Source organism: Halichoeres trimaculatus, unplaced genomic scaffold (genome assembly GCF_033239565.1).
Source record: "Halichoeres trimaculatus isolate MK-OKI-2021-1 unplaced genomic scaffold, fHalTri1.1 fHalTri1_scaffold_9, whole genome shotgun sequence".
NCBI classification, from domain to species: domain Eukaryota; kingdom Metazoa; phylum Chordata; class Actinopteri; order Labriformes; family Labridae; genus Halichoeres; species Halichoeres trimaculatus.
In genome coordinates, this window is record NW_027437188.1 from 20888322 (window position 1) to 20910064 (window position 21743).

At 39.5% G+C, this 21743-nt stretch overlaps 1 protein-coding gene across 1 annotated transcript; it reads right to left on the bottom strand.

The window, feature by feature from the left end:
• Positions 1 to 804: 804 nt before the first annotated feature.
• On the bottom strand, positions 805 to 20113 carry scn4ba (sodium channel, voltage-gated, type IV, beta a). The gene is made up of 5 exons (XM_074679930.1): positions 19295 to 20113; positions 8501 to 8664; positions 8101 to 8320; positions 7832 to 7961; positions 805 to 6722 (listed from the first exon to the last, which is right to left on the bottom strand). Exons 1-5 carry the CDS (start codon positions 19386 to 19388, stop codon positions 6629 to 6631), a joined length of 702 nt encoding a protein of 233 aa, XP_074536031.1. The 5' UTR covers positions 19389 to 20113; the 3' UTR covers positions 805 to 6628.
• Positions 20114 to 21743: the final 1630 nt, after the last annotated feature.

The window sequence follows — 21743 nt, forward strand, 5'->3', positions numbered from 1 at the left end:
GACAGGAAACCTTTTTTTTTATGTTACATCTATTCTAATATCTGTGTTTTTTTTCAGCAGTCAGAGTAGGAAGCACACATGCACAGCAGCCCAAACATCTTATGAAAAATATGAGTCATCTGCAAATTGAAATGGTGCTGTCTGCACTGCAGTATACACTGCAAGGACGAAATCCACCATGGTGGTTATTTACAAAATCTCCACAAGATGGCAGCATGAAGCACGATTATCATCTTTAACAAGGTTGTTCAATCATTTCGAATCTTCAAGAAGTGTCAATACAGATACTAGCAATCATATCATACCATGCAAACTTTAAGTTTCTGATTTACCACTTAAGTCCCTCTGCAACACATGGTGATGCAGATAGGATGTACTGAATTCAAATGTGGACACTTGATAACAAAGAGATGCTTTCTAGATCCCCAAAGTATTATAAATTCACTTCTTTTTTTTGTATTTTCTTTTTCTTCAGACAAGTGTTAAAATTGCATGTGGGGTACTTTTTCTTGTTACATTTCAACATTTTTTGAAGACCGAGTCAGTCCTTATCATAGCAATGTTCCTGTTTAACTTAACAAAAGTGAAAAATGTTTCAGTTAAATGTATAATTATCTTTTTTTTCCAGTAAGAATCTGTATGTGATACTCCCTTTTTTAGTTTTAGGAAATACATTAGCCAAGTAAATCAAGTCTTACCCCCATATCAAGCACTCAAACTTTTAATCAGCTCTTGGCCAGGTGAAACAACCTCTAAAGCTGGAGAAATACAGAATCAAAAATAAACGGAGACAGTTCAGTGGGTACTCAATCAATATTTTATTCCCAGTATGTATTTTTTAACAAGTCAAAAGTTGAGGTGCATAGTCATGAAGGGAACATGAGCAACATGGTCACAAACACAGACAAACAGCTGAACATTCAAAGGACAGTTGATAGAAGAATCAACTAAGTGGTATCACATTTAGTGTGTGTGTGTGTGTGTGTGTGTGTGTGTGTGTGTGTGTGTGTGTGTGTGTGTGTGTGTGTGTGTGTGTGTGTGTGTGTGTGTGTGTGTGTGTGCGTGTGTGTGTGTGTGTAAACTACTGATGAAAGCACTTTGAAGGAGTTTGATGTATAATTTTAGCTTGCTATAAAATTGGCCTTAGATTATTTTGGATAAATGGTATGAAGTTGCTATTATTATCTAGACAGAGTTACATTTACAGCTGTGTTACTATTACAATGAAATAAAAAATATTGAAGTTGTCAAAAATGCAGAACTGCAGAGAGAAAATGTGGAGAGGTCGGTGTCAGTCTGTGCTTGTACTGAAATTCAAATCTCTCAACTGCTAGCCTTGGTCAGTAAAGTTATCTCTTTTGAAAGAGTCCTTAGAGGCAGTTTGCTAGGAGTGTGATAAAAATATTGACACATAATAGGTCACAATTTGCACACAGTTGGTTGAGTGAATCACCACAATAAGTCCACATTGCTCCTATTTTGTCTCATTTTATTTATCATCCCCTTGGATCAGGGTTGTAGTAAAGTCAACTTTTCTGCTGAACTACAGCGACATTAGATCAGTGATGTGATCTCTTGATCCCTGTGGAATGTGGAAAGCAGACGTCAGACTCTTGGCTTGGCAGTGTGAGTTGCAGCTGCTTGAAATACAGAAGGAGTACAGAGCAATATCCTCTACAATTTAGTACTGAAATGCCACCAAAAGTGGTAGACAGAAAAACTGAATGTTTCAGTTAGTGTCCGTGTACAATGTGAGCTGTGTGTCATTGTAAAAGTGTTATAACAACAGCAGACGTGAGACTCTTGGATTGGCAGTATGAGTTTCAGCTGCTCTGGCAGTAAGAGCAATACTAACTCTAAGGAATTATAGTGATTGGTCTGTGCTTCGAGCACATTATTTTAGTGAACAGTGCGACAGTAATGCTGACACCGCCTGTAACTACTCAATGCTCACTATATGAGAAAATTCATTGAGGATTTGTGTGTGTATAAATTGTGGCATGTATCCTTTTCTTAAGACATTTTATTGTAAACTTACATATTAACCTATTAAGTTTGGTTAAAATGCCCATTGTGGGATTAAAATTATCATAATGTGTAACAATGTAACTCGCAGCATTGAACAAAGCAGTTAGTGTAGAAACAGTTTTAACTCTTTTTTTGCTTCATACCTTGTTGACTCTGTCTTTTCAAAATGCAGTGCTGATTTAGAAAGCTTCAAGTGCATGTTGCAATTGTATGTCTCATCAGCATCCACTAGAGGGCAGATCATCAGATGCGTTGGCACTTACCACTGGGTGGCAGTCATACTATATTTACTGTACTGCACCAAGGCTGAGGCCCACTGTATGGGCCTTACTCAGCACTGCAGCAATCTCTGCAAGCAAGTATTTGACTTCAAGACTCATGTTAAGTCCTGGCAGTTCAGGGTGTGGAGAGAGGGATGTATGTGGAACCAAAAGTCATCCTCTCACAGGTAAACAAGTGGATGTTTGTGGTTAATCGCCATCTTGTTCAATTTCATGGGGTGATGAAAGCTGAATTCCCGCAACTTGATCCTGACTGCATTTGTTCATTACATCACAGTACTGGTTTAGTCTGTTATACATTCCTGACCTTTGATATCCTTCATACACCCACCAAACATATGTGAATATTATTATTGTGAAACTGTTTATATTCATTTTAGCTGTTATCTTGCCAGTAGTTTAAGTTTAGAGAAATAGATTCATTAAAAAAAAAAAAAAGACAATGAAGAGGGCAGGTTGATGGACTCCGCTCCACTCCAAAATAACAAAAAACTAACAAACAAAAAGAATGATCTTGTTTGAGATCACAGAAAGAATGGGAATTCTGTATATACATGAAAACCGTGGCCACAAATACACAAGTAATGCATCACAATCCCTACATGAAACCACCTAGAGTACTTGTTATTCTATATCAGGGTTAGATTCAGAAAAGTACATTGACAGATACATCAACTCCACAATATTGCTTTTCCCTACCGGAAGACTTCGGATGTATGTAAGTATGTATCCTCTTGACAGAGGGATCTATACACAACTGGCTAGACAAGGAAGCAAGTGTGTGTATGTGTGTGTGTTTTGTGTGTATGTTGCTTCCATGTATCCATAACATTCACATTTTGTCAAACATAGCAATGATACCGTATCACCGGTGCTGCAGAGTTACAATGTCAGCAGCTATTACAGTTTTCCAAAGCAGTTATGCAGATATATGAACCTAATGTTAATACATTAGTACAGTGTAGATACATATATCAGTTCAACAAACAGTGTCTTGACAAACCGAGTTGCCGTCACAGCCAGTCCAGACACATCTATAAAGTGCCTTATAACAGGTTATTGCATAATCTGATGCCTGTCTTATTGCTTCCACTGAAAGCAAGAAGGGAAATGCACTCAAGTATGAGAGAGCAGCAGGCTGACATAAGTGAAACACTTAGAAAAATAAGATAAAATCTTTCCATAGAGATCTATTCCACAAAGACATCATGTTGCTGGCCAATGCTAATACCATCTGACACACTTCTTAGGTACTCAGTCAGAATGACACTCACAAAATTAAGTTTTCTTTGTTAACTCAGGACTAACCAATCAAAGTCACTTCCATGATTTCCTGTTTGTTCACCCACTCTTAACTGTGATAAAGTGCTGCATTGTGTGTATCCAGGGTCAGTGTACTTCACTCTTGAATCAAAGTGGCTCTTAGTACATGACTACACTTGCAGTCCTCTATCTGTGCGTGTAGCTTACAGCTGTCATAGCTATTGAAGCTATGTGCAAGGGTGTGGCAGGTCATGTCGGGTGGCTTTACAAGTAGAGACCTCTCATACTGAGGGTCAAAGAGTACGGACTCACGTTCCCATCAGGCATCCAAGTCCTTTCACATTAAAGTGGTGGAGATGAACATGTTGGATTTTGTTTTGTTATGTATTGTATTTTCTGATAAAGTTAAAATCTGTTTTACCATTCTATTTTGTCGGTTACCCCTAATTCACGCAAAAAAACACCACGCAGTACTGTGCCGTACTTAGAAACCTCTGTCGTCAATCAGCGGTCTGCTGGTGCTGCGATCATCGACGGCTGTGCGGGGCCTTTACACTGAGAGTCAATTTTTTGCTGGAGAGCACTACAGAAATGTGTCAATCTTTGCAGAGCAGATCGTATCAAACACGAAACCAGACATGAAACAATCAGAGCATCTGGTCATTTCAAAATAAAGCACCATGGTCAGGCTCCTGATCGTAAATCTTTTGCTTGTTTATCAAAACTACGTCACTGGCACATGGCCAGAAGTCATCGGAAGGTCAGATCCAGAGGATATCTGACATTTGGATGAGGAAAAGTTAATCTTGGAGGGGAAAAACTTCAAAATTCTATATGACACAACACATTCTTTCTAGAAGGACAAAAACAGAAAGGAGAAGGCATGGACTGTAATTGGGTAAGTTTCAGGAGGGCCAGGTGTGTTTAACATACAAGTTAATTACCATGCAAGTACATTGACATGGGTGGGATTCCTGCAGTAATGTGGTTCTCCTCTGATCTTGTGATCTCGGATATCTCAGCTGCTACGAGCGCTGCCCTGTAGAGATGGAACCAGTATGAATTGCCGTGCCCTAAAAAACCGCGGCGCTGCACAGCGTGGTGCGTTCACGATATATGTGTGAATTAGGGGTTACTCTTTAAGCTCCCTCCAAATTCTTGACTATATATTAAACTTTATTTTAGAGTGAAACATCTTTAATGCTAAGACAGTTTGCTTAGAACCCTACTGAAACTTCTAACAACTATCGTCAATGCCCTAGATATTCTGATTCAGTCCCAGCAAGTATTTTTTTTTTTGGCTAATGCTAACTTCCAAGCTATTTGTAAGGTCACTAAGTATAAGAGAAATGCCAAAAAATTAATCGAACCACTGGCCTATTGGGGTATCTACACATTCATTTAATAGTAACACTAACATATACAATATAGGTTTAATTGAGTTAAAAAATATTTGTGGACAGATTTGGTTTTTATTCCCTGACTGAGTTTCTTACATTCTTTTGCAGTGATCCGTCCCAGTGATGTGCTTCCTGCATTACTGAGCTACGGACTTGTCATTCTTCAAGAGTTGAAATACAATGGAGCCAGTTAGAGTGTGCATACAAGTGCAGAAATATTTGTGTGGATTAGTATCTGTGGAATCAAATATTTTGTTCTCCTTGCTCCTGAGGAAGATGCTGTCTTTTCCTCATACAATTTCGGGGGATTATGTGCTAGTGTTTTTGAATGAGTGTTGAATGTCTGTCACCCCTTCTGCAAGCATTTTCTCTGTAAGACGAGTGACCTTTCATCCACCCTGACCTGGATAAAAGGGGTAATAGAAGCTGTAGCAGTGTGAAAAGGATGATGTGAAGGTTTAAATGGAACACACAGACATGATTTGGTACTGTGGTGCTGCACAACATGTACTTATATGAAGTTATATAAAATGCGCACATGCTAAAAATGCATTGGTTATTTGTTAGAAGCAGCATGATTAAGTTCATTCCTTTCTATGGGGAGCTGGGTAGTCTGGGGATTGTCTTTGAAGGGGTCAGGGTTGGTTGTTTTTATACATTTTCTGTGTTTTATCCTCCCACCAGCAGAGGGAGCAGAAGCAAAACAGGCACCTGTGTTTCATCTAAAGCAAAATAATAAAATTTGTGTAGAACTGGATCCCTAACCTTGAGAGAGCACAGTAGTTAACCGTAGCAAAGCAGCTGTTGATCAAATTCTGCTGTCAGCATGAGTGAGCCAAAAAGTAGTACAGTGTGTCAAGCTTGGACTCCGCAGGAAACATGGAAGTAGAAGGTTCCAGCTAGCATGGCAGTAGTTAAGTTGGTGATTAGATCAGGTATAGAGAATACCACTCAGAAAAGTTACCTTTTTATTTCATCTGACCAGTAACACGTTGGCTTAGATTTGGAGAGATGTATTTGGTGTTAACCAGAAGCATTATAGCCACTTTGTGCTGTTGTTCAGCTGACATCTTGGCAGATTATTAAGTGTGTGTTCCCCTTTGGTCAGGTTTGCAGAGGTCCAAGATTGACATAGACTTGTCGATGCAATTGAGCAAATCCAAACCAAGCAGATCTGTGTTTTGTCTTATGAGACTGTTAACTATTTTTTAAATGACATCTGATTATTGACACTGAACTGATTTTTTTTTAAATTATATTATAGTTATTAGTAAAGCATGATAATACAAACTTTAAAGTAAGTAGAGTATGTAGCCTGAATAAGAAACTTATGAGAGGATTTCAAAAGAACAAAAATAGTTTGAACAGAGACAGTTTACCCAAGACTCTGTGTATATTGTTTGGTTTCATTATGAAGAGCAGAATTTGAACACAGAGGCTTTGCATTGTGTAACAAACAGGCCATATAGATGAGAGTGATCCAGCCCTATGTACATTTCACACCTCCCAAATCTCAAGCATGATTTAAAATAGACATTTACATGTTGTATTACTTAGCCACTAGTAAGATAAAACAGTCCATTAATAACAGCCTCTTCTCTAAGCGTGTAGCCGTCTAACATATATACAAACATACAGACATACTTTGAATTCTGCTCATGCCTTTGGTGTCCCTTTGTTGTCAGCTTTGGCTCCTGTAAGTCCATTTTCTGTGTTGTCATTCCCTGAGGAGCTCACCAGGCACTCTTTACTGCAGAAGACAGAGGAACCAAAGGTTAAGATGTAGCTACACATGCAGAGTGCAGAACACCAGGCTGATAAGGCTTGTATTTATATTGTTACTTCAGGGATTTAAAACCCTAACCCTCATAACCCCAAATAACAATCCCACGTGAAACACAAATTGAAAAAGTGTAGAAAGTATCGCTGAAACATATACCTAATGATATAAGGAAGACTACTTTACATCAAGAGAACCTGATTTTCACATACATCTGTCCTTCTGGGAGTCACATTTAGGGATGAGTACCAAATTAGGCACTTTTATAGGTACTGACCAAATTCTGTCTGTAGTACTGAGTACTGATTCACGTAAATTACACGGTACCATGTTTAGGTATCTAAAAGCATCCCTGTGACTGTGAGGGAGTAGAAGATTAGAGAATTTTCCATGCTGGACATGAACACTGCATTGCAAGTGTATATATTGAGAAATAATAAAAACTCTGAGATTCTATTATTAAAAAAATTAATATGTATTACAAAAAAAAGTAAAAGTAAAAGTACAGAAAATTGGTACCATTGAGTACTGATACCAGTTGCCAGGTACCAGGCATCGTTACTGTATAGTTTCAAATGTAAAAGGTACCCATCCCACATTTAAAGATTCATGAATGCAAATGACTCATTAAAGCTGTTTATTTTTGGTGTAATTATCCAGCATACTATTTAATTGGCTCAAAGTGACTCTGTTTTTTTTTTACTTGTCTTTTTTTCCAGAGAACATTGCTTTACAACTGCCCTGCTTTATGGTTGAACCAACATAGAAACCACTGTCTGACGGTCTCAGATTGAGGAAGCGCTTTCTAAAAAGTTTGAATATGGTTCATCAAAACTCCTCATCAGGGAGATATCCTTAGGCACGTTGTAGGGCACTATTGCTTTCCTGAAGTGTGTGAGTGATTAAGACGGAAATGCAGAGCTCTCATCATCCCATTAACTCAAATGTCAAAAACAAATAGAGCATTTAATTACAACTGGCAAGTTGCAAGTATCGCAGTGATGTAAATTTGACTGCATAGCAATTACTGGCCAACACTGACCACAATCTGGATGTGCCTTATTCTTATGTTCACTTACTTCTTCTCATCATCCTTCAACAGGAAGTGAACAACCAGGGCCTTTATCACCATGACAATGATAACTAAGCCAATGACTCCACCCAGAACTGAGACAATGATGGTTGTCACAGTGTTGTCAACCTCCTTCACTGAAGAGACAGAAAGAGAGAAGGACGTTGCTATTGAGCTGAGGAAAGATTTTACAAATTGTAGTAAAATATAATAGTTAAATGTTGTGTTTAAAGATACAAAGTCTGATGTATGCCAGGGAGGGCATTTGTGACATACTTTGGTCTACCACTCTAAGCATGAAGATAGCACTGTGGTTGCGATTCTTCTCCTTGGGGTTCCTGGCAAAACAGATGTACTCCCCCTCATCCTCAAAGGTGATGTTATATAGTAGGATGGAAATGTTGTTGCTCTTGGAGGAGCCAACAAACTCGACACGCTCGTGGTACACGTGGACTCTGGGCTCCACACCCTCAACAGGAATCACTGCTTCACAAAGCTACAAACACACACATATGCACACTTGTAGTTGGTTTCACAGAAAAGTAGTCCAATGTTTGCATGAAAGCTCTTCCAAATCACATTTAAAAAAAGTCAATAGCTGTCCTATTTTTTTTTACAATTTGTCCATTTGGCTCTAGATTGCCTGTGTGTTTTTGTGTTTTGGTGTAAGCTATACCTTGTATGTGGTTCCATTGTCATTGTACTGCCAGTTGAAGTAAAGGTTTTTGATGCCAATACAGGAGGAGTAGGTGCAGGGCAGCAGGACTGTTGACCCATTCATTGCCTCAATTGAAGACACTTTACCTGTTGAGACTTCCAGTCCCCCTACACTCCATACACCTGAAGAGAGAAAAAAAGCATCACAGAAGAAAATTGAAGCAGTACTGTATACACCAAAATCAACAAATTACAGGCTCAAATCATGGTCAGTAAAGAAATTTGTTCCTTTGACTCAAAATCTTTTGGCACCAAAGATAAAATGTAAAATAATGTGTTGGAACGCAGGGTTGGTGAAGGATTACTGTAAACGATGAGTCCTGCTTATGGGTAATGCCATTACAAACTTAAGTAGCTTACTATCTGTGAGCATGGCTTATGAGAAGACAGCTGCAGATGCACCATACTTATTCTCGAAAGTAATATATTCAGATGTATTTCATTGACTAAAAGTCTGTTAATGTGAGTTTACTTTTTCTAACTTACTGATGGTTTGTCTTGCATTTTAAAAAAAGCTGCCTGATACTGTCTTTATCTAAATGTGAGATAAGGTATTATTAAACATACTCTACAAAAAGGTGAATGATAAACTAACATGAAATGTTTTCCAAGCTGTTTGAGGTTATTCTTCGGAAATAAAACCTTAAAGTAATCTTTTCTTTGCTTTTTTTATTCTTATGTGACACAGATCTGTGTTTTATTTGAAATTGCTTAGTGCAAAGAAATCACTACCAGGCAACCAAACTCATCCTACCAATACCTTACAGCTTTATTGAAGTATCATACTTGAACATAAAATGAATCAGTTTCTGACACAAAATAAACAAATCACAAAAGAGGTACACTACATTGCCAAAAGTATCAGGACATCCATCCAACAGAAGAATAGACAAAAGGATGAATAATCAAAAGGTGCCATGAACAAACTCCTTAATCTTGTGGGAAGCTTTTCCCAGAAGAGTTGAAGCTATGATAACTACAAAGGGTGAGCAGCTCACTATGAAATCATCTGGATTAAGAATGGAATGTCATTAAATTTCATAAGTGAGTAAAGGCAGATGTCTTGTTATTTGGAAATATTATGAAGATATAATATTACGTATACGAAAAAACAGCTGGTAGGTGTTGCATTGAAAATGTCCTGATTTCCTGTAAATGCAGCACTTTAGTCTGGCTCTGATGCAGAGTTCTTCTCTTTTATGCCTTTTTTCTGAGTAACTGAGAGAGTATCAAGTCTTCAGTGTCTTCCCAGCGGAAAACAGATTCATCATCTTTTTTTCTGTTTCCTGTAAAGCCAACCTTTTTTTTTTTTGTCTTTTTCACCCCCAGAACAACAGCCCTCTCAGTTCGGTCCACCCAACCTCATACTGGCTCTCTGTGCAGTACTATTGTAATTGTGTCTTGTGCAGAAGGGGGATGAAGAAAACTTGGACAAAATGTCATAAGGGTTTTGGGTGAAATTCCAGGAATACAACCCCAAGATCTGAATGAGTAGTTGTTCTCTGGCAGTTGATACATGAATGGTTTCTTATTTCTGTCTCATGCATTAAGATGAAGGGCTTGACTGATATGATTTGATTTTCAAGATCTTTGATTTCATGTTTCATGTTTTTCTTTTATGGTCTTGAAAAATTGAAAAATTATCTTATCCTGCTATTTAATTTGGTTTCTATGCATTTTAAGTACCAAAGGTGGTGTCATTGAATGCATACAAATTTGAACTCTTCGTAATGTGATTGTAAAAAGAAATCACAACATCCATATTCAAAGCAATGCAGCTACACTTAAAAATGTTAAGACTTTAGTTAATCCCTAGTGACTTGTCAGGTTTTATTAGCATTATTTTCTGCATCCAGTTGTTTGTAGTCCTTCGGTGAGTTACTGACCCAGCAACATGTTATTGCCTTTCATACACTTTGATATATATATATATATATATATATATATATATATATATATATATATATATATATATATATATATATATATATACATACATACATACATACATATATGTATACATATATACATACATACATACATACATATATGTATACATATATATACAGACAACCACAAAACACAAGTTGACTTTCACCTTCTCCCATCAAAAGACAATGGGCTCTAATTTCGTAGTGCAGCGCAGGGGGTGCAACCCGCGCAGTGTTAATTTCGTGCGGCGCACCGCCGTGCACTGCCAATTTGACAATCTGGTAGACCGTCTGCGCAGAAATGGGTGTGACGGCGCGCCAGGGGGAGTTGACGGCACACCAGGGGGAGGTGTTGGCATATTCATGTTGGTGCTGTGACAATTTCGTGCCAAAAGCAGTGCAGAAAGTGCGCTGAAAGCTCGCCAGCTCCAACCTGGTCTATTCTCGGCGCAAAGCGGAGCGCACCCTCCGCAGCTGTAAATTGGTGACAAGTGCACATGTGCGCACATGTCAACAAAGCCTCAGAGGCAGGTTGCCAGAGTGTCAGGCACATTTTAAATGCAGTAAAAATTCACAGCAATCACTATTTAATGTAACTGTCTGAACCAGCATATACATTTGTATCTATATTAACTGTCCCGTCACATCTGATGTCAGATTAAAGCCGTTTGTCATAATGGAAAGTTAACCTGACGGCAGCTGGAAGTTTGATGCACATCTTACAATTAAACAATAAACAGCCTTAACATCTGATACTGAGTATATATCTGGTTCTCTCATTTCATTTAATTCAAAGAAAAGAGGGAGAGAAAAGACGAAGAAAAAAGAGACAAAATAAATGTATGTCACTCAGGATTTACCGGTGATTTTCCATATTTCTCTGTTTTAGTCTTTATCTTTAACCTGATCTAAAAAGATGGTGTACATTATTGTAAGAAGGATGAGGCGGAGGCACCGGGAGAGTATACAGTATATCACCAAAGGTTCTGCTATTTGGCGATTACAAACCAGGAGTAATAAGCAGGATAAGCCAGCTGTGTAACTGTCTCTCAATTTTTTTACTCCTATTAATGACAAAGTAACAGATTACATCTGTCCCGGGAGCTGGTCCACAGGGTGACGTGCTTCGTGTCCTCCGATGCGCCCTGCTGTCTATTCTCCTGCTGCAGGGACAGCGGCTCTGACCATCTCTGCTATTGGGTCTTTCCAGTACACTGTTTCCGTGGGGCTGGGGATCACTCAGACCAATCAGACGCTGCGCCTCGGCAGCAGCGCATTTAAAAGCAAGGAGAGGCGCTCATTTGATTGGTGAAAACAGCGCTCGGCTGTGTTAAACCCACTCACGGCTTTTCCCCTCCCTCTCTGCCATTTGCTTGGAGAGAGGCGTGGACGTGCACCTCTGCGCTTTGACTGCGCCTCTCTTGGCACTGCAGGAAACTTGCAAAGTGCAGCGGTCACCCTGACCGCACAGCGAAGGCAGGCGCAGGGCAGGTGCGCCTGCGCTTGCGCCTGGTCTACAAAATTAGAGCCCAATGTGTCTGCAAGTCACAGTCTAACTGTGCAAGATTTGCAAAGATAGGAAATTCTTTTGCCGCAAAACAACAACTTGATTGATCACAGCATTCAGTGTAGAGGTTAGTGACTGAGCTTGCTTGCTGTAGCACTGGAGGTTTCAATGCTTGCAGCTTTTTATATCCATATAACAAAGAGGCATTCTTGTTCCCCTTTACTTGTCCAACAATTTACACCCCCCCCCCCCCCCCCCCCCCTTTTTTTTTTTTTTTTTTCACGATAACCACATGTTCATCAGCTCTTAGTCATGATTGGTTAGTTTGCAGCAGAGTACTGCACTGGGTCGGGTACCCACAAAAACATCTGATTTGCGGGTGGTTTTTAAAAACTTTTTTATTCCCAGGTTAGGATCTGGGTGGAAAAAATAACATGCGGGTCGGGTCGCGGGTTTTTGTGTGACACATCAAAATTGATATAAAATAATAATAAATACAGTAGAATAAAAACGTAAGTTGTAAGCTGGTTGTAAAGCTATGACCATAAAGCCACGCTATCCAGTTCTTATAATACATCCATGGTTGTGACATGATCACGGCTCGTACCTGCTGAGCGTAGCTTAAGTCTGGACAGAAAGTAAGTCTACTATTACACATGTAAAGGTCTTTAAGCATTACACGTAAAAAACAAGTGATTTTACAGTTGTATGTGAGAAGTTCACAGAGGGTTGATGATGGAGCTGAAGTCAGGCTTTTATTGGAAGAGTTGCTTCATTCAGGTGCATTGTTTACTCACTGGCATCTGAACTGTGGTGATATACCATTCAATTTTCAGACAATATGACCCAAAATTAATACTTGAAATAAGGCTGCGGGTCGGGCTGCGGGTCGTGTTTCAAGGAGTCGGATTGGGTTGCGGTACTAATTGGGCTGATGCCCGGGTTTGCGGTTCGGGTGCGGGTTTGTACGTCCCCGGGTCGGGGCGGGGCAGATCTTGAAAATTGGACCCGTGCAGGACTCTGGTTTGCAGCAGTCTGTTTGGTGCTGGCAAGAACACACCTTGTAGCTAATCAGAATCTTCATGTTATTGTAAAACATAGTTTGCATAATAATGGCTCAAAGACTCTGGACAATGTTTTACATGTTAGATTTCATCGTAAACACAAGAGGTAGACTGTCTGAAAAATTAGAGCAGAGTTGTAACACTACCTAACACCAAATAGACAATATCACCTATAAGCTTCAGCAAAACTCTACGTTTTTATTCAGAATTTGGACATTTTTGATTTGTTGTTGCCAGCTCAGAGATCAGGGTCGAAATGCCACCAATATCAGAGAAACACATAACTTTTTGTTTATTCCTAGATATTAATATCTTAGTGCAAATAAAAACAAAACGTGTCCCTTTCATTCCCCCGAAATGACTGGGGTCCTGCTGGATGGAATCTGTTGGTTTTGCAGGAACAGCTGCTGTGATTCCGAGATTGTTGCTGTAGTGTCTCTCACACACTTGGGGCCTATTTATAAACACTCTTCTCCGCACTGACCTGCTCAGTATCACATTGCACTTGGACATGATGCAAGCACTGTAAGGGTATACATTTGTCCATGTTGATCATGTCTTTTTCAAGTAGTTAATCTTCATGGGAATTCAGCACTGAATGCTTTTCAGCTTTGTAACAACTGACTGATATAACACTATAAAGTGGTAGAACGATGGGTTTTGTGCATGGAATTACTATTAACATTTTGGACATTCAGCAATCTTTTGGGGCTTCTTACTTTAAAAGTTGAGATATATCACCATGTTTCCCCCCCCTTTTTGTTGGCATTGACATTCAACTGTAGACCATTTTATATTTACTAAAATTTTAAAAACTGAAAAAAAAAAAAAAAGAAAAATAAACTGGAGCTTCAAACGGCATCAAACAGACCTCCACAGCCTCATGGATAAAAAGGTTAGGTGCCTTACAGAGTCTGGAGCAGTTGAAGAGTTTGTATTTTCTGCTGCAGAGTTCTGAATTTTTATTTTTCTTTTGGATAAAATGTGCACACTTTTTTTAATGTTTCCATACATACATACAACCATACAACCATACATACATACATACATACATACATACATACATACATACATATAAATATATTGTACCAATTTAGGGATTGTCAGCACGGTGAAAAACCCTGAATGATTACAATAGGGTTCTCACAGCATAGCTGCTTTGGCCATGAAAAATAGACTTGATTTTATTTATACAGAGAAAAACACAATATTTTTGTGAAAATAAAAACATTAATTTTTGATTCCACCCAGCAAAGTTACACTAAATGTACCACATTTGTGATCCTTTGTTTTCTGACAAAACAGCATCAAAGTTGTATAATGGTATCATGCAATTAAAGTGGCTTTTGAATGGATAAATTTAGAATTCTGTGACTGAACTGTGCCCTCAAGCACAATATTACACCTGGTGTTTAACTCTGCATAGTTTTGTTGTGCTAATTTCTAAAGACTTAGGTTTTAAACAATCTTGATATGAGATTGTGATAACCAGCCAACATCCCATGTTTGGCAAAGAGCCTCGATAGTGCAGTTTGATCAAAAAGTGCTTTTTTAAATGCCATCAGCACAGCATGGCCTTAAATGCATTAAACTATAATCAAAAAATTGTCAAATGTTTACAGATGCTTTTTTGTTTTTGTCATTGTTGAGATATTCTCAAACATGTAACAATTATCTGACTGTATATTTTTCTTTAAATGTTTTATTTTCTCAAATTCATAAACTATCTTTGTCGTATTTTTTTTTTTTTTTTTTTTTCAGTGTTGCCAAGCCTCTTATTTTCTCCTTTTGTTCCATTTTCCAATTTGGGCTTTAGTCATCTCAGGCTCGGCCCTTTCATCTTGTCATCTAACATTCGATATTTTTACCTCTCTGCAGTCACTGTAGCTTCTCTCCTCCACTTTCAGCAACAACTCTGCCCATTTGGCTTTTCCTTGTTCTTTTTTAGTTTCAGATTTAGCTCTCTTTTAATAGGCTCCTACTTCCCTGTTTGCAGAAGTTGGTGCTTTATTCCTCATATGTTGTACTTTTTATTGCTGTCTTTCTGTCAGCATTCCTCAGGGATGCTGTGACTACACATAAGATAAGAACAATCTTGAAGCCTTGTTTTTGTACGTTTGTTTCTTTTTTTTTTTTGGTTCTGTATAAAAGAAACAAACATAATCAAACATAATTGTGAGGTTTTAAATGTTAAATAGTAATTGTCTGATGGTCTGTTTCAACACACTGCCTTAAAAACTGAGTTAAGTAGACCATCAATAATTACCGACCAGTGCCACTCAGCAACTCAGAAAGTGATCCACAGGGAGTAATAATGCAAAGGGAAGCATAATACAAGGTTGTGTCTCCCTTCTGAAGGCTTACGTCGTGTCTTTATCCAGACAGCAAACATAGTGATGTTTTACATATCTGAGGAGTGTCCTCCCCATGTCTAGAAATACATTTCACTCCTCCCTCATTTCATGCCTCTGCTCTCTACAAGCCCTTTTCACCTCACCCTTCATCTTCTTTGTTCCTCTTTGTTCTTCTATCTGTATACTTTGACTCACATACTTTAGTGATGTACAACACTATATTGTGTACGTGTGGTTCGTGTGTGCATACATGAGTAACAGGCTGGAATGCGTGATATTTTTAGCTACACTATCAAATATCTTTTTGTTCTAGTTGGGAAACATCGATACAAGCATCACTGATGGGAAACAAATGACCAACTGCTTTTGTGTGTGTGTGTGTGTGTGTGTGTGTGTGTGTGTGTGTGTGTCTGTATGTGTGTGCATGTGTGTCCTTGGCTGACAGTCAAGGTGATACGTTCTTTTTTTTCTTATTTTAAGTAGGCCAGAGATTGGAGGGTTAATGTGTTTCTGAGTGAACCCATAGAGAACTGACCGAGGACACCATTACCTCCATGAGAGAGGAAAGCAGACATTAAAAGAGAGAGAGAGAGAGAGAGAAGTGATGGGAAGGGTAAAGAAATAGAGAGATTAAAGGGGGGCAATGGAGGAGGTAGAGTGTATTGGAAGTGATGGAAAGGGTCACAAGGGATGGCGAGGGACAGGGAGTGAGATGTCGAGTACAAGGTGAGTGAGTGACAGCAGAGAAAAGAATTACAGCCGCAGTCAAGTAACTCAGTCAACAGAAGCCAAGGATCAGGTTTACATGTACAGATACAAACACATGTAAGATGATAGCAATGCTAACAAGTGACAACATGCAGTAGATTTATCACATTTAGATGCCTGATTAAGAAGTTAGTGGTTAGTACTACCACAGCCTCTCTGGATTGTTTCGTTTTGCCGCAACATTTCTTCAGTTTTTAATATTGCAAAGAAATTCTGCATTTTAAAATCCTTTTTTTTGAAAGTCCAATGGTATTAGGTCTGTATGTTCGTACGGTCTCTTAAGGGTAACCATGTTGAAAAAATAAAGGGTAACTTAATGCAAGTATTGATGCATTAGACGTGCAAATGATACAGTTCTCCAAACCTTGTCTTGGCCTTGATGGGAAACACATTACAAGTTAAACTGACTGAAATTTCAGACTCAGCACTTGCAACGTGCTTATGTTAAGTATTTAGGTTGCCTCTTATTCTTCATTATTTGGAGCATCTTTCTGAATACAGCTTAGTCCCATTTGCTGTTTTTCTGGCTTAATTTCTGGAACCAAATTAAAGGTCTACAGAGACACTGTGGGGATGTTTTGGCAGAGATAACATGAATAAAGGATAAACCGGAAACAGCTGTTTTTGTCAATGATGCCTTGAGTTTCAGCAGATTTTCAGCACAAAGTGCTTATGAAGAGGAATAACCAAGAGCCTGGTCAGGTAGCATGCAGAATATTCCTGAGTAGGGTGTGGGGTGGTGACTTGACAGTAGAGACAAACAGAGGGGCGTATGTGCAGAGAACTCACTGAGATAATGCACAAGCTGCTTCATGAATCATTTGTTTTAAAAGAATAAAAAAGGCTCCCAAGAGTAGTTTGGTTAAGCTCAGTTAAATGCGTATTTGAACATAGCCATTAGTGGCTACAAGTGTTCTCACTGGACCAATTTTTAAAATCCAAATAAGGATAGTTAAAAGGTGTTTTTAATATTGTGAACCTCTCATGGAAACAACCAAACAATTCAAACTTTGCACAAAAAGTAAGTCAATTTGTGTTCAGAATTTCTTTGTTTTAGCGATACTCCTTGGTAGTAGATCATTGGATGGCCTTTCCATTCACTTAAAATGGTGACACATGTAAGAAACATGGGTTTGTGGTATAGCGTATGTGGGTTGTGCCCATGAATTTGCCAAATCTTCTCTGCCAATGCCAAACAGCTTATTCTGCCACAGAGTCTTTTTGGTGAATTAGAAAACTGTATGATTGCACTGTTCGATAAGATGGTAATCCAGATGAGAATCATGCAGTAGAAAAGGACAGGCTCAGAGTCTGTGCTCAAAATTTAGAAGCAAGCATTTCTTCTTAAATGCTTCTTATTGCTTTTTTATTGTACATCAACCAATTACACTGTCACCAGCTGAATGCACTCTTGTCTCATTGGTCATATAATTCTATCCAAACTAAAGAAATACCCACATGTAATGGTACTTCTTTGCTATTTCATAAAAAGGGAGGGAGAGAAGTGCTGCTAGCATCATCAATGGTCTGGATTATCTTGAAAAAGCTATATGCTAAATACGTTAGACATATGGAGTTACATGTGTTGGATTTTTATATTGTTTCAGTGTTTTTGGGTCGTACATTGATGCTTTCTACTACCAAGCCATTCAAAATGAACAGACAGATGAGTCAACTTGCTCCCATTAATTGTGTGTTGCCTTTTGCTGATTTACTAGCAACAGCCTTTTCCTGCCATTATGCCAAAACAATTTAATGGGACAACATTGGTACGCCGAGTGAAATGTCTGTGTTGGAAGCTGTTTGGACTGAAAAGACGACAAGCTAGTGACAGGCACGAGATGGTTTTGAAAGTTCACTCAGATCATGTTGACTATGGTGTCCCAAATGGCTCATCAATCATATCTACTTCAACATGTTAACATTTTACACAGATGATTACAGATTGTTCTCCTTTTAACTTATTTACATGATACGTTGACACAACCCTGTGCCAACATATGTCCACAATTTCAAAAAAGTTCCATTAAAATTGATGAGGCGTGGTGGCTGCAAGTTCAGCTATTGCCCTCTTTGTCTATCAGAATTTGTTGAAGCTTATTTGCTCTGTAATGCTCAACCCTTTTTAAACTGGTCATCTGATACACAAGTATCATCTCAACTTGAATGTAACACAAATTCTTGGCTGTAACTTTTCGCTTTCCTTCATTGTCAGTCTGATTAGGGTGAGCTAGAAGAGAAACAATAAACTGAGGAGAATTACATTAAATAGTTCCCATGTGATTCTGACAAAGGATTATAAATGTACTGATTCTGCAAGCAAAACCATACTTTATTTCATAGCAGAGCTTTTATTACCCATCTGCATGGGATGTGTGGTTGTAGAAAGAGTTTGGAAATCAATGCAATATGATAAATCACACTGCCTCAGAGCTTAACAGTGAAGAGTTTGAGGGACTGAGAGCTGGGAGGAATGTTGGGATGTGGGGGCACTATTGGGCGCAACAGCAAAACCAGGGAGTGTGTTGAGTAAAAGCACAGATCATGCTGCACCACTACGTCAGTACTTCTGGTACTATAAATGCACACAGATTTAAACTGCAACAATTAGGAACACTTTTCTTTTCCGTTATTTCTTGACATTTTTTCCCTGTATTGTTTGTGTTGCTACTTTCATCTTTAATCTTTATTTTCTTCCTTGTAAATGACACCTTAATAAGTTTAGAGACTCATTTAGCCAGTCAAGTAACCTGTTTAGTAACTAGATATTTTACACGACCAGGTTCAGATCAGTTAAGAGTTGTTGACCTCAATGCCCTTAGAAATGCAACAAGTAAACATTGTGATATTACAAAGCAAAAGAATAAATAACATCAGATTCTGGTGTGTTGGTATAAACTCAAAAAACTGTATTTATGGGGACTTGTATTTGAAATATTCAAAGGAAAGACGTAAGAGAAGCTGAGGAAGAAGAAGGGGCAGAGGCCCGTAGAATAAGTTTATATGTAGGGACAATTACAGGGATTGACGCAACACAAGCAGCCATGGAAGCGTTTCATAGAAGTATATTTTGGTGTAAAAGTGAGCAATGACAGGTCAGGTAAAGATATAGAGAGATGTGTAACTCACCAAGCAGCAAAGCAATTGCCAGACCAGCATGAAGTAGATCCCCTGATCTCAAACGACCAGAGACATTCGAACCGGTGCTGTCCATTGACGCCATGACACCAAGTCTGTCTGTCTGTCTGTGTTGTTGTCTGTGTGTGTATGTAGAAAATGTTTGTCAGTCTCCCCCCTTCTGTCAGTCTAGTCAGCCTGAGTCCTATCTCTGCAAATATGTGTGTCTGTGTGTTTGTCTTATGTGTCTTTGGAGCAAGGCGGGACACTGAGCTGTGTAGCTGAGTCTGAAGTCCTGCTCTCAGTCCCTCCCTCTTCTCTCCTCCTCTGCACTCTGTCCCAGAAATGAACAGAGGGAGGAAGCACAAAAAGAGGAGTATAAATCCCTTTGGGGTACTCTCTCCCGACCAGTTGTTCCCTGCGCTCCACTCCAGCAGCCCAGAGAGACAGAAGGAGAGACAAACTGAAGAATGCAGCAGTTAAATGAGGAGTGCAGGCTCTCCGTGTCTCTCCCGCCCTCCCTGTCCTCTGTCACCGTCTCTTGCAGACTCAGTGGTGATTATCCAGCAGAGGAGAGCGTGAGGCAGAAGGCAGTGAGGAGGCAGAGCGGTAGCGGTGTAGCAGCGCGGCGACGGACAGTTCCACCGCTTCAGTAGCAGCAGCAGCAACAGCCAGGGACGTAGGCTGGCCAACAAACCTTGTGGAGGGAGACATAAGCTGAAGGGGGGGAGCAGGACACAGGAGAGGCACGGAGGGATGCTGGAGCAGAGCCAGCAGCCAAGGCAGAAAAAGCAGAAAGCGCGTGTCTCCCCAGCCGGCACAGGGAGAGGAATGAGCAAGAGAGGTACTGCAGAGGTAGAGGTGAAGAGAGTGAGAGAGAGAGAGATAGGGGGAGGGAGGGGGATAGAAGGAAGAGAGAGAGAGAGGGGGGGGGTTGAGTGATAGCTGCTGCCACATGCACGGACTCACACATACGCACCCAGCACAGTACAGCTGAGTCAGCCTTACTCAAGAGGGTCCCTGAGTTGGAGTCAGACTGGGTGCTTTACCTATACCACACAGCCCAGACTTTACTGCATCCTTAATGCCCGTCTCCACTTTCATGTGATTCCCAGTTCATGCTTAAACCAAAGCCAAGCTCGGTCTCTTTGGCAGGCGGAAGCATTGGCAAGAACTAGTGTCATCTACCAGCAAGTTCTCTATCAAATGATTCAGCTTTATCGCTCTCACTCTTGTCACTTCTGTGGCAACACTACATATTTTGAAGGGATTGGAAGCTTGAGGAAACTGTAGATCCACAACTATGTTGAAATAAACTCTTGTAGAATCATGTCTTGTCTGTGAACAACATAGCTCAAAAAGTTACCTTTGGATCTTCATGAATTTTTGTAGGAAATGTTTAAATGGGATAAGGAAGAAGTGATTAAATTTTGGTGGCAACCCGGATCACTGTCTGGATCTAGGATTCTTTATCATTGTGAGATAGGGCCGGTTTCACCAACCCCACAATAAATGGTTGGATTGCTTTGCAAATGAATACAAGAAAAGGTCACCATAATTTCTGACAGATGTAAAAGTACGATCTAGATCCTGGCAATATTCTGGATACTAAGATCCAGAATATGAAATATGTACTGGGTCATCATAATTTTCAACGCGGTCGGGTAACAAATTATCTTGCAAACCTGCAACTATCACCAATTGTAGCCGACAGTCTGCTGAAAGGGAGTATAACATTAAAGTAGGACTAAAGTGTTGCATGACAATGACAATATGCTTGGTAGAGGATTGCGCTGTCTGAGTGCCTTTCTAGTTTCACATAGTTTCAAAGAGTTCTTGTAGTAGTAGTTCTTGAAAGGCTCCCAGTTTCAGAACATAAGCACAGTTTTTACATTGTCTTACATCAAAATTTTGACACAAGACCCCAAAATGTTTAGGAAGGCATAATTATAGTGTGACATTGTCATGTTTTTGGATACCTCTGAACTCACAACCCAAAGGGATTCTTGATTGGACTCAATGCAGGAACCCATTTGTGCAGAATTTGCACACTCTCCATGTGGATGTTTCCTTTGGGTATACTTCAGCTGCTTTCCAAGGACATGCTTGTTAGATTACATGGTCATTCTGAATTGTTAAGTCTACTGACTTACAACTTATCCCAGATGTGTCCCACCCCTCACCCAGTGATAGCTGGGATTGGCAATGTTTTTCATTTGCAAACATGACTTCTGAATTTACGCAGATTTATGTCTATCCAGGGAGTTGTGTCCTAGCATCTATTGCGCGCTTCAAGCCAGAGCTCACCCTGTCCTCTATCGTTTGTGTTTAAAGTCTTTTCAATCATCTAAAGGGCTCAAAGCCGGTATTCGGAGACTTTGAAGTCGATGGTCAACAAACTTATAAAAGAGTTCTGCCTGCAAGGTACACAAAATGAGTCATGCTAACCTCAACACCGTAC